At 42.9% G+C, this 12,153-nt stretch overlaps 1 protein-coding gene across 3 annotated transcripts in view; it reads left to right on the forward strand.

Moving 5' to 3' along the window:
- GUCY1A2 (guanylate cyclase 1 soluble subunit alpha 2) overlaps nucleotides 1–12,153 on the forward strand; it is a 118,659-nt gene that overhangs the window by 23,809 nt on the left and 82,697 nt on the right. For all 3 annotated transcript variants that reach the window (XM_085852779.1, XM_085852776.1, XM_085852778.1), the window contains exons 2-4: nucleotides 2,669–2,733; nucleotides 5,471–5,574; nucleotides 8,398–9,458. In XM_085852779.1, the coding sequence (XP_085708905.1) occupies nucleotides 5,484–5,574; nucleotides 8,398–9,458 (1,152 nt within the window). In that variant the 5' untranslated portion in view covers nucleotides 2,669–2,733; nucleotides 5,471–5,483. The remainder of the gene's footprint in view (nucleotides 1–2,668; nucleotides 2,734–5,470; nucleotides 5,575–8,397; nucleotides 9,459–12,153) is intronic.

A 12,153-nucleotide genomic window follows, 5' to 3' on the forward strand; every position in this document is an offset into this window, starting at 1 on the left:
TCACTTTGAGGATGTCTCCAGTTTATCACTATGATGTCTCCAGTTTATCACTTTGAGGATGTCTCCAGTTTATCACTATGATGTCTCCAGTTTATCACTTTGAGGATGTCTCCAGTTTATCACTATGATGTCTCCAGTTTATCACTTTGAAAATGTCTCCTGTTTATCACTTTGAGGATGTCCCCAGTTTATCACTTTGAGGATGTCCCCAGTTTATCACTTTGAGGATGTCTCCAGTTTATCACTATGATGTCTCCAGTTTATCACTTTGAGGATGTCTCCAGTTTATCACTATGATGTCTCCAGTTTATCACTTTGTGGATGTCTCCAGTTTATCACTATGATGTCTCCAGTTTATCACTTTGAGGATGTCTCCTGTTTATCACTTTGAAAATGTCTCCATTGTATCACTTTGAGGATGTCTCCAGTTTATCACTTTGAGGATAACTCCAGCTTTCATGCAAACATGATTGCAAGCTGTTTTAAAAATACATAAAACTTAAAATACATGAAAAAAAAAATACATAAAACATACCTGTCAGTATGTCTCCAGTTTATGCTTTCAGTGGGATAACACATCATATATCATAGATGCCTATCAGTGGGATAGAAAACCTAAACTCTTCAGCCTGGAGGAGGTTTACGCTTTACCGAGTTCCGTTCTATTCTTTTCTTTGTTTTAATGCCGTGCCAACTCTTCCACGACTGGAGAGAAAATTCGAGTTGTTTTGGAGCTTATTTTCTTTCCGTAACCTTACAACGTTGCACAAATAAAATTGCTTTGTGGAACTAAAAGGCCGAGTAGTTAACCTATCATTACCTCCACCATTGAAGGTGAAGTAGGTTATGTTTTCACCTCCGTCTGTCCGTTTGTTAGTTTATAAAATCGAAGAATTTTCAAGTATATTGGTCAATCGATTCTGTTATTCTGTTTGACTGTTTGTCTGTCTGTTTACCGCCGACAAATCACAATTCCAAACCAATCTTCACGAAACTTCACTACATTGTAGAGTTTATCACAAGCAAGAAGCTTATTGTTTTTGTCAAAAGAAGGTCAAAAGGTCAACCGAGGCCAAAGGTCAACAAATCTCTCAAATCCTCAATTTTCATTTGATTGACTTGAAATTTGAAGAGGATTTATATTTCAGATCACTGAACTCAACCAGCCAATTATTTTTCAGGTTAACATGGACCAAAAGGTCAACATAGCCCCAAGGTCAACAACAAAGGTGGTATTTCTAAAATCCTTAATTTTCATCCGATTGACTTGAAATTTGAAGAGGATTTATATTTCAGGTCACTGAATTCAACCGGGAATTATTTTTGAGGTCAACATCGATCAAAAGGTCAACATAGGCCGAATTTCTAAAATTGTCAATTTTCATCCTTTTGACTTGAAATTTGAAGAGGAGTTGCATATTTGGTCATCAAATTCAACCACCAATTATTTTTGAGGTCAAATTTGTTTTATGGATTTTGCAAGTGTCGTGCTCTGCACGACATCTTCTTCTTCTTCTTCTTTCTATCTGTTTGTTACTTGCAAAATTGAAGATTTTTCAAGTATGTTGGTTAGTCGATTTTGTTATCTTGTCTGTTTGTCTGTCGTTTATCACCTTCAGGTCACAATTTTAAACCAATTTTCACAAAACTTCACCACATGGTAGTTTGTCATAAGGAAGAAGCCTATTGTTTTTGAGGTCAAAAGGTCACCATAGGCCAAAGGTCAACAACTTAGGTGAGTTTTCTAAAAGCCTCATTTGATTTTGAGGTTAAAGGTCCAACGTCATCTTGAGGTCAAATTTCAAAAATCGTCATTTTTCATCTGCTTGACCCGAAATTTGAACAAAATTTGCATTTTGCGTCACTGTTTTGGGAAACCAACTATTTCGAGGTCAAAGGTCAACTCAAGGTCAAACTGATAAAATCATCAATTTACATCCTATTCATTTGAAAGTTGAACAAGATTTGCAAAGTCAATCACTGAATTGGGAAAGCAACTATTTTTGAGGTCAAAAGGTCAAAGGTCAACTCAAGGTCAAACTTCTAAAATCATCAATTTCAATCTGAAAAATAATCATTTTTCATCCGATTCACCTGAGCTTTGATTAAAATTGTCAATTTTAATCTTGAAATGGACGATTTCATGTATCCATGGCAACCTTTGGAGAAGGGGATGGATTTTGCAAGTATCATGCTCTATTCGATGTCTTTTTTTTTTGCTTGCTTGGTTTGTTGTTTCGTTGTGAACAAGATATCTCAAAACGTTGTGGACGTATTCGGATGAAATTTGGTGGAGAGCTTGGGTATGTGACGCAGACGAAATGATTACATTTTGGTGAAGATCCAGATCTGTATCCGAGAATTTTTTAAGGGATTTTGCACCATTCAGTGATAAGGCTAAAGCAATATACAGCATATCTCAAAAAGTTATGGCCAGATTCGGATGAAACTTGGTGGTTGAGCTGGTTAGGTGACAAGAACAAGCCGATTAAATTTTAGTTCAGATCCAAATCCATATACAGCCTATCAGTTTGTTACAAAACCCAAACTAACCAGCCTGGCAGAGGTATGCGCTCTGCCAAGTGCTCTTCTCGTTTTTAATCTGTGCCTTTGAGGTTTCGTGCTGTTTTTTTTTAATTACCGCTGAATTTACACTATCTCTTTACAGCCTGAAAAACTGCAGGAAGCGATAAGGAAAACGCTGGATTATTTTGGTGGAAAAAATTATTTGAGGTGAGCAATACAATGGTAAACAGATTACCTTGATATTCCAAGCATGTCTGATTGTTATCTATAAATGAGGAGGCATTTCAAAAACTTGTGCACCTTTTATTAATGACAAGAAGGTTGCAATAAGGCTATACAGAGGAGTTTATAATCATGGATTGATTGAAGTTGCAAGTTGAAACAAATGTTCACATACAATGACTGGAATGGAAAATAAAAGCTTCGTCACATTCTCTGGCATCATGGAATGAGAACAGGATTGATAACCCTGGCAACGGGGCCTAAGTTTCATCATCACCACACAAGCTATATGGTAGTTGGTTTACAGACCTTACCACACTTGAAGAATGAAATTTAAATTGCCAACTGGGAGCTAATTTAATAGGGGTGAGGGCTATGAGGGATGTTTTGACCATCAGCTGTAATGGACTTGGGTCAGCAGAACTTGTTATGCGGGAACGGAGGGTATCTATAGCTCGAATGTGATAATAATAATAATAATTTATCTATAATTCCAGCAATGTGTGTGTGTGTGTCTGTCTGTCTGTCTGTCTGTCTGTCCGTCTGTTTGTCTGCGACCGCCGTTTCTCGACGACCGCCAGTCCGATCTGATTGAAACTTGCCAGGAATATTGCCGGGGACCCGCGGATGTGCCTTTTCGAGGTTTGATATTAATCGGACGAGCGGTTCCCAAGTTACGGCCATTTATCTGTCGACCAATGACAAGACACGGTGCTATGACGCCACAATTAATGTTTATTTATTTATTTATTTATTTATTTTTTGCACGATTGACGGTCCGATCTGATTGAAACTTGCCAGGAATATTGCTGGGGACCCGCGGATGTGCCTTTTCGAGGATTGATATTAATCGGATAAGCGGTTCCCAAGTTACGGCCATTTATCTGTCAACCAATGACAAGACACGGTGCTATGACGTCACAATTCATGTTTATTTATTATTATTATTATTTTTTTGCACGATTGACATCACAATTCTTCTTCTTCGTTTGTTTTGACGTCACAATCGACACTGGGGACCTGAGTATGTGCCTTTTCAAGGTTTGATATCGTTCTTCATCCATTTCAGCTGTTTCCCAAGTGTTTCCCAAGGTTTGAAAGCTGTTTTTCCCAAGGTTTAAATGAATTGTTCAAATTATTAATTAATCCCAAGGTTTGAATTTTCCCAAGGGAAACAGCTGTTTCCCAAGGGTTTGAAAGCTGTTTTTCCCCAAGGTTTGAATTAATTGTTGTGCTTGGTAGACATTTGTGAATACATTTACAGAGAGGGGAAAGAGAGGGGGGGTGAGAGAGAGGGGCATCACAAATCAAGAGAGGGGGAGAGAGGAGGGGGCGAGAGAGAGGGGCGTCACAATTCAAGAGAGGGGGAGAGAGGAGGGGCGAGAGAGGAGGGGTGACAGAAGAGGGGGGTGAGAGTGCGGGCGAGAGAGAGAGAGGGGCGAGAGAGGAGGGGGAGAGAGGAGAGGCGAGACTAGGGGGAAGAGAGGGGGGTGAGAGAGAGGGGGCGTCACAATTCTTCTTCTTCTTCGTTTGATATGACGTCACAATTGACGCTGGGGACCTGAGTATGTTTCCCAGGTGTTTCCCAAGTTATGGCCATATATGATACGGTTTGTCCGATCTCATTGAAACAATGCCCCAATTCAGTCGTCCTTTACGAAAGCGAATGAACGAAGCTGCACATACTGGCACGCACCTATGGGCACGCACCAGTAATAATAATAATAATAATTATTATATGGACTTTTTTTTGCGAGTCAGGGAGAATTACTCTTGTATTAGGGATCTGGCACGGGTAAGTCAGATGTAAAATGTAGGGACAATAATTGGACAATGATTGTAACCTTCGGGCAGAATTGGGTAAGGTTGTGTTGTGTAAAGCCTCCTAGACAGGTGAGTACACTAACCCTACTACTACAAAGTACAGTGATGTTTAAGGAGGAGATAGTAGACAATGGGCATGGGCTGGCATAATAGCTTAGAGGTACGCACACTCACCTTTGAATTGTCTAGCCTTGGTTTGAATCCTGGCACAGCTTTAAACTGTCTCCGTCGTGATTCAAATGCAGGGCCATGCTCATGAAGGACGTTCATCCGAAGGACCCGTCTGGCAGGACAGTAGGTTAGTGGATGTTTAAGAACCCATTGCGTCTTTCATGATGAGTAGGGAAGTTATTGCCAGAAAATTACAAATTCCTGCCCAAATTACTTGGTCGAACGTCAGGCCTGGCCAACCGGTTCATGAAAGACTTGGGCCAAAAACATTCCCTGGTTGACACCATAAGAAGGTAAGAATTTTTTTTTTTTGGCACCTTTTATTTTGGGTTGGGTTTGGCCTTTGAAGGAATAGTAGATGAGTAGCCAGTTGCAAACACATATGGTATATGATATTTGAGCCATTTAAAAAGTCTTTATTACTTTATATCCTTGCGTAATGAAAATTATAAAACCCTTGGCGTTTCTCAACTGCTGTGAGTATCTCGTTCTGAGAATATTCTGAACGCCCCACGGACCCTGCAGACACAATTAAATGATAATTCTGGAAATGTATTGTATTATTTCTCAGTTCAAATCCAACCCTTTCACTCATCGCCTTTCATAACAGGCTATCTTGCAAACAATGAAAATCATGACATCACTCTTCTTTTTCTCCCAAGATTTAATTTCCCCTGATTTCAATGGCTTTGCATTTTTATGAGACATTTACGATGCCATCCTCCAGGGAATTGCCTGACATGCCTGAAGACTCACCAGGAAGTTTGGCTTGTGGTCAAACAACCGCACAGGACTCACTTTACACTCTCCAAGCTGCGGCTGCAGTTTTCGGTAAGGAGCAGAGATTGCTTTAGTCACAGTGTATTGCCTCCGCATGACCAGACAGATCCTTGATTGCCATGCTCCTAATGTGCAGAACTTTAGCTCCATTTTGTGCCTTCAAATGTTTCCAAACTTTGAAAACCACAGTTTTTTTTTGTTGTTGTCCCTCATGGCTACTTTCAATAGCTGTACTGTAATGGTGCTTTGGAGGGCTGGCAAGATAGCCATGAAGTACTGCACACTCACTGAGCCGTCTATCCAGGGTTCGCATCTTAACCCAGCTATAAACTTCCACCCTGGTTTTTCACATTCAGGGCAAGAGATCAATTCTGTTCCATCGTCCAGATGGAATGGACGTTAAACTGCCAACTGGGAGCTGGCAGGACTGTAGGTTAGTGGATGTTTAAGATCCCATTGTGTCTTTCTGTTCCATCCCCCGGATGGACTGGACGTCCACTCCACTGGCATAAGTTGGTGCTCCATCCACCGGATGGACCAGATGTCCTGTCTCCTGGCATAAGTTGGTGAGCCTTCAAGATCCCTTGGTATCCTTCGCAAAAAGTAGGCGAGTTATCGCCGGCACCCCAAAACCACCTAGTGTAAGCATTGCCGAGAAAGATATATATATATATATATATATATATATATATATATATATATATATATATATATATATATATATATATATATATATGTATAGAGATATCTGGAGGATGTTGGGTTTCCACTGGAGTGAATATATCTTATACCTTGCTTCTGTTGAAGGTTGCATCTCTGAAAGAAGTTTCCATAATATGCTAGATTACTGTGGAGTCATTGACCTTCTTTACAAAATAAAAAAAGTCAATGCATCAGCTCCCTCAAGTCGAATCACATTGGTTGCTCTTGTTCGAGTTCCTGAATCTCTCCGGGATCCTCTCTTTTGGTCCAAGAAATATTTAATGAGCTTTTAAGACGTTCATCTCTGAACCCTGAGGTCACCTCACGTTGCATTTCCTTCTTAATTACACAGGGGTTCACAAATAATTCACCTCCACCTTGACCTTCATTTTTATAAAAACGTATTTTTCATCATCAACACACTCTTGGAATATGAATGTGGTGGGAATGTTTAACACAGGCTATTATTCACTGAAACCTAAAGTATCCAGCAAAGGTTGAAATAAATTAGCCCAAAAAAACTACCCAGAAGAGTATTCTTTCAAATGAGGTCAGTATGACGTCACAATCCCCAAGTGAATGCAAATGAAGCAGTCAGTTTACTGCGACTCTAAAGGACATGGTGCTCCAGTGTTTGCACACCAATGACTAGTGCAGAACACTTGTTACGTTGGGATTAAAATCAACAAGTTACGGTCAGTGACCAACAGTCACTAAAATGGGTTGTACTTGACACAGAAATCCAGAAAAACTACCTGTACTTTAGGGTGCCCAGGAGCTACATATTACATATGCAATTATAGGAAGGAGGGGGTAAGATAGGTGAGAACTTGATGGTATTCATAGACTGATTACCCTTGAGTCTTGAGAAGGACTTGGTTTGAGCCAACTCTTCTGGCGCCAAATTTGTAATGATAACAATTAAATTCACATCATATGGAAGACCAAATAAAATAGGAACTGCATCGGAGTCATCAGAAAGAACCTGAACAAGCAAAAAGCAAAGATGAAGTCATCAGGAGGAGCCTGGATAGGACTCGGGTTTCAACTGCTACTCCTCTACCCTCAAACCCATCCAGGCGCAGCCAAGTGAGCCTTATTCAAATAATAAAAAAAAATATATATATATATATATATATAAATAACAAGGAATGCAGATTCAGAAAATCAAATAATTCTGGCTGCCAGACCATGCGTCCAATGAGGTAGAAATTTAAAACATATATTCCCCATGACTGCGAGATCATAATTTCGAAGTTTCACAATGGTTGATGCAATGGTTCAAAAAAAATACTTATTAAAGTATTTCCCTTCAATCCAATATGGCTGCCAAAGCATGTGATATCAATTATTCACGAACACTCTGGTATTCCCAAAGCTTGGAGAACATATGTGTGAAGATTCCCGTTGATCTGTCCAGCTGTTCTGGAGAAGAGAATTTTTGAGTGTTTTTGGGTAAATCCAATATGGCTGCCAAACCATGTGACCATTGACGTCATAGGAGGGGAACTTTTTGTTCTTCATGAATAGGCATACCTTTAATGGTTTCTCCTCGATCTGTTCAGCCATTTCCAGAGATTTTTGAAGGGTTTTTTTAATGGCTGGTTTCAACATGAGTAGTGACACCTTTGGTGAAAATTGTGTCAATCTGACAAGCGGTTCCAGAGAAAAGGGAATAACAAAATGCAGACACATACATACAGGACCGATCGCTGAGCCGCACTTTTCGCTTCGTGAGCATGGGCTAATAAATTAAGTAAACGAAGAGGATAGGGGAGAAAAAGGAAGAGTAGGGAAGGGATGAGCGGATAGAAGAGGAACGAGCTCGGTAGGAGTTATTGAGGGTGGGTGCAGGCGGTGACTGTGTTCCTCATAATGGGAAGGGTTGGGTTGAAGATATGTTTTCATATGTAACATGTAGATAACTCTTTTCTCATGATTGCAAAACATTTGACTGACCTACCATGAATAGTCGTAAGAGTGGATTTTCGATTCCAATACGTTCACAAAACCTTGGCATTTTATTTCGGTGAAGAGGTTGCTTTAGGTTAAGTGAGGAATAGAGAGGGTGCTTGATTTCTAAAAACAAAAATAAGTATTGAAATCATAAATTCCCCAACTGCAAGTTAAGCTATTATGACTCTTAACGTACAAAGCTCCTTTGTTTTGTAGGTGTTGCCGTGGAAGAGGTCCAAGCTCGCTGTGGAAGAGAGCTTTTCGCTTTGTGCTACCAGGCCAGTGGTCGAATTCTTCATGCACTGGCCGGTAACTTGTACGAGTTCCTCAACAGCCTGGATGCTCTTTTACAATCTGGATGCATTTCCAGCACCAAGGATCCTCGGGAAGCTTCGGATACCAAACCTTGGCCGTCGTTCTGCTGCATAGAAGTATCGGCCAAACATGAAATAAAAAGAATGGAGGAGGTTGCAAAGGTTTCTCCTGAGCTGTTGTTGAAAAGGACAATTGTGAGGAAAAGAACAGATGCTCTTCATGCTTCCAATGCTGACAAAAGTTCTGAAGATCATGAATTTCACAAAATTGCTTCCGATTTCCGTCACGTCATTTGTGGCCATGACAATGGAAAAGACATTTTTGAACATCAGGCCACGTGCAACCCCATTGGAACATCTCAAGAATGTGAGGCCACTGAGCCCACAAGACTCCTCAAAGATCGAGTAGGCAATGGTGGTGAAGGAATATCCAAGAATCATGAAGAGGCATGTTTGATTGTGCATTGTTTCCACCTTACACCTGTCCTGGTCGCCATTTTTCCAGGAATTATTGAGGACGCAGCGCGTGAGTTGTACAGAATAACCGTGACAGTGATGCCCATTCCTAGGGCTTCGTGGGAAGATGATGCTTGTTTTTGCAAGACAAGGACAGTCCGCGGTGAGACCAGCGCTGTTGCTTTTGCCATCCGTGGCCTGGCTTCAAAGATCTCTCCTCAACGCCCGGCTCCCTCACCTTCTACCAGGAAGATGTACGTGGATATTGGTACCTTCTGCAAGGCGTTTCCTTTTCACATGGTCCTTGATGCGGAACTGCACATTGTTCAAATGGGTGCAGGATTACAGCGGCAACTACGAGATCTTCCCTTAAGACCCCGCTTTGAGGACTGCTTCACAGTGCTCTCTCCTCTGCTGCAGACCCTCTCGTTCGTCCAGATTTTGGCTCGTGTCAACACACCTTTTATTATCAAAAGCCATCGAGATTCAGATTTTTCTGGTGCCACGGTTAGTGATGTTTGACTGCTAACACCCATTTGTATTGCAGTTGTGTAAGTATAATCAGAAGTTAATGATCCATGTGGGTTTGGCATGCAAAAAGCCCAAAGAAAGCTGCCGAAAGCAACAAAGAAAAGCTACACAAGGTAAGCTCTTTGCTGTTGCAAACCGTACCAAGATTCCTTCACAGCTGCATGGCTTTCACAACTCATACATACATGAGAATTTCAATGCTACTCACTCCCCTCAGTCGCCAGAGTGATTTCATCACTTATTGGTGAGTCATCAACGACAACGTTGACAGAAACGTGCGCACCACCAAGGCTTCCAAAGGGCTTACCTTGAATAGCATTTAGTGGTTGCTTAAGGCAGCCTTACTTGGGCTAGCAGAGTGGGGGATTAATAATTTAAAGATCCTTGCTGCCTGGGATAATTGATTAGGTGAGAGTTCATTGGTTGGTCCCTTCAATTGCAGATGAGAGACGTGTTTGGGCCTTGACATATTTATATATTGTCGCGAATTCACGCCCGCCGGCGTGCGAGCGGCCACGTAACTCGAATCGCGGCACGTCGCCCACCGGACGGACAATTCTGTCGTGACCCTCTCGGACTAATGCCGGGAACTAGTCACGGGTGGGCCTTTCAGCCTCACCGCGATCGTGCCAATCGGCCCCCCGCGTGGGATAGGGTTGTTCGCCAAATTCGACCTACCTAAGTACCCACACGGAGGGTAGACCGGGCGATCGCACCTCACCGCAGGTCGACTTCGGACACGGGCCACTTTAAGCGACCCGTTCCGTACTATCGGGATAACCGAGCGGTGTTATCGTCAATCTCGACGGTTCCGATTAATTATCGGGCGTATTTAGCTCACTACCAACCCTTTACGTGAAGCAAGATGGAGATTCAATTAAAGAAAAGACGAAGCGAAACGGGAAAAACAGTTCAACATAATTCACATTTATTCCACGGCACACGGAAAGTACACATATACAATTACAACAATTATGCACCAAAAGCAAATGTAACAAAAGAAACACGACAATGCAGATCTACTACCGACTACGCGAGCACACAGCAACACTTACACAGTTTTACTTTACAGATGGCGCCGACAACACATATACTCAAAAGCAAAAGAAAAGGGCCACCCTCAACGACAAGGGGGCAGACGGGGCCTGTGGGCGTGAGACCGGGCGGAGCCTACCCGTCTTGTGATGAGCCGCAAATGTGGCGGCGGTGCCCCGACTCCGCGCTCCTCCGTGGGTTTCGTTGGCACTGCTTGGAATGGGGTGGGAACGGGGCCCCCTTTCCGCACTATCTCAGCGCGGGGGGGAAAAAGGGGGGAATTGTTGATGCTCTGGGGAAAGAGGATAGCTGGCTTGCTTGGGTCCCGCGACGAGCGACTCCACTGCGACCTCGACCGCGCTCCCGGCTTCCCCTCTCTGCAGCTCCCCGACAGACTCCGAACACCGACAGACTGACTCTCCTCCAGACCCGTCTTGACTGCTGCTGCCACAATCCGCCGCCACCACACCTCTCCAACTCGCCCGAGCCCAAAACTACTGACTGAATTCGCCCCGCGCTCGGCGCTTTATAGTACGGCAGGAGAACCCATATGCAAATTTCCGGATCAGGATGAGCTCGGGGGCGGAGCCACGCTCGCCCATTGGACGGAGGAAAAGTGGGCGTGAACCTCCCCTGATCCTCGAATTTGCATATATCGATTCTACTCCGACGCTCCTGGAGGCGGGGCCAAATCGCCCCACGCTCGCTGATAGGACGGAACAGAAGTGGGCGTGTATCATTCCTGATCCGACTTCTCCTCGGAAAGGCCGCTTTTTGCACCCACGGCTCGGCGCGCGTCCCGCACGAGGCCAGGACAGCCTGATGCTCGGCGTTCACAAGTGTTGTGGGAATGGCCGCAGAAGGAGAGGCGAAGGTGGTGGAGGGTCTAAAGTGGCGGTCCCTGGCCACGGTGACGCTTGGAATGGTGGTGATGCGATGGTTGCGGGATGGTGTGCTGTGAAGGTAAAGGTCGTGGCTGTTGGCGTTGTTGTTGTTGTGAAGCGGCGTTGCGGTTGGTGGTTGTTGTGTGATGGCGGTTGAGACGTGGTTGGCTCAAAATAGAGATAGAACAGAAAAACGGCTATCTTAAAGGGTCGCAGCCCGAATGAATCACATTTATTCCCTCTAAACAACGGGTTTGGGCTAACTACACATGTACTTACAGAGATATCTCACCTACAGAACCTGAATGGTGGTTTGCGAATTTCCTCAACCACAACAATATATATATATATATATATATATATACACATATATACACACACATATACACACACCTGTGCAGAATGCTTACACATTGTAAGCAATAACAAACCATGCTTCCCCATTGTCTCAGGTCTCTCAACTGCAGTGAACACAACAAGGCTGCACTTATTTTCTAATATTTTCATTTGCAGACACTTTCCAATGGTTTTGTGATATCTCCCGGCGTATTGGCTTCGATATGCATCAGCGCGTGAAATTTCAGCTTTCTATGTCACCAGGAACGTATCAAACAATAATATCAGTAAGTTATTAGAATGAGCTTTATATATTAGATATCAAACCCCATTACTGTCATGGGTACCAGGAAGTAAGTGCCACACCAGCTATTTCTGTATGCATCCTGATTAAGAGGAAATACCTGCCACACATT

Source organism: Eptatretus burgeri, chromosome 13, assembly GCF_056783735.1.
Source record: "Eptatretus burgeri isolate ZD-2024b chromosome 13, Ebu_testis_v1, whole genome shotgun sequence".
In the NCBI taxonomy this organism is placed as follows: Eukaryota; Metazoa; Chordata; class Myxini; order Myxiniformes; family Myxinidae; genus Eptatretus; species Eptatretus burgeri.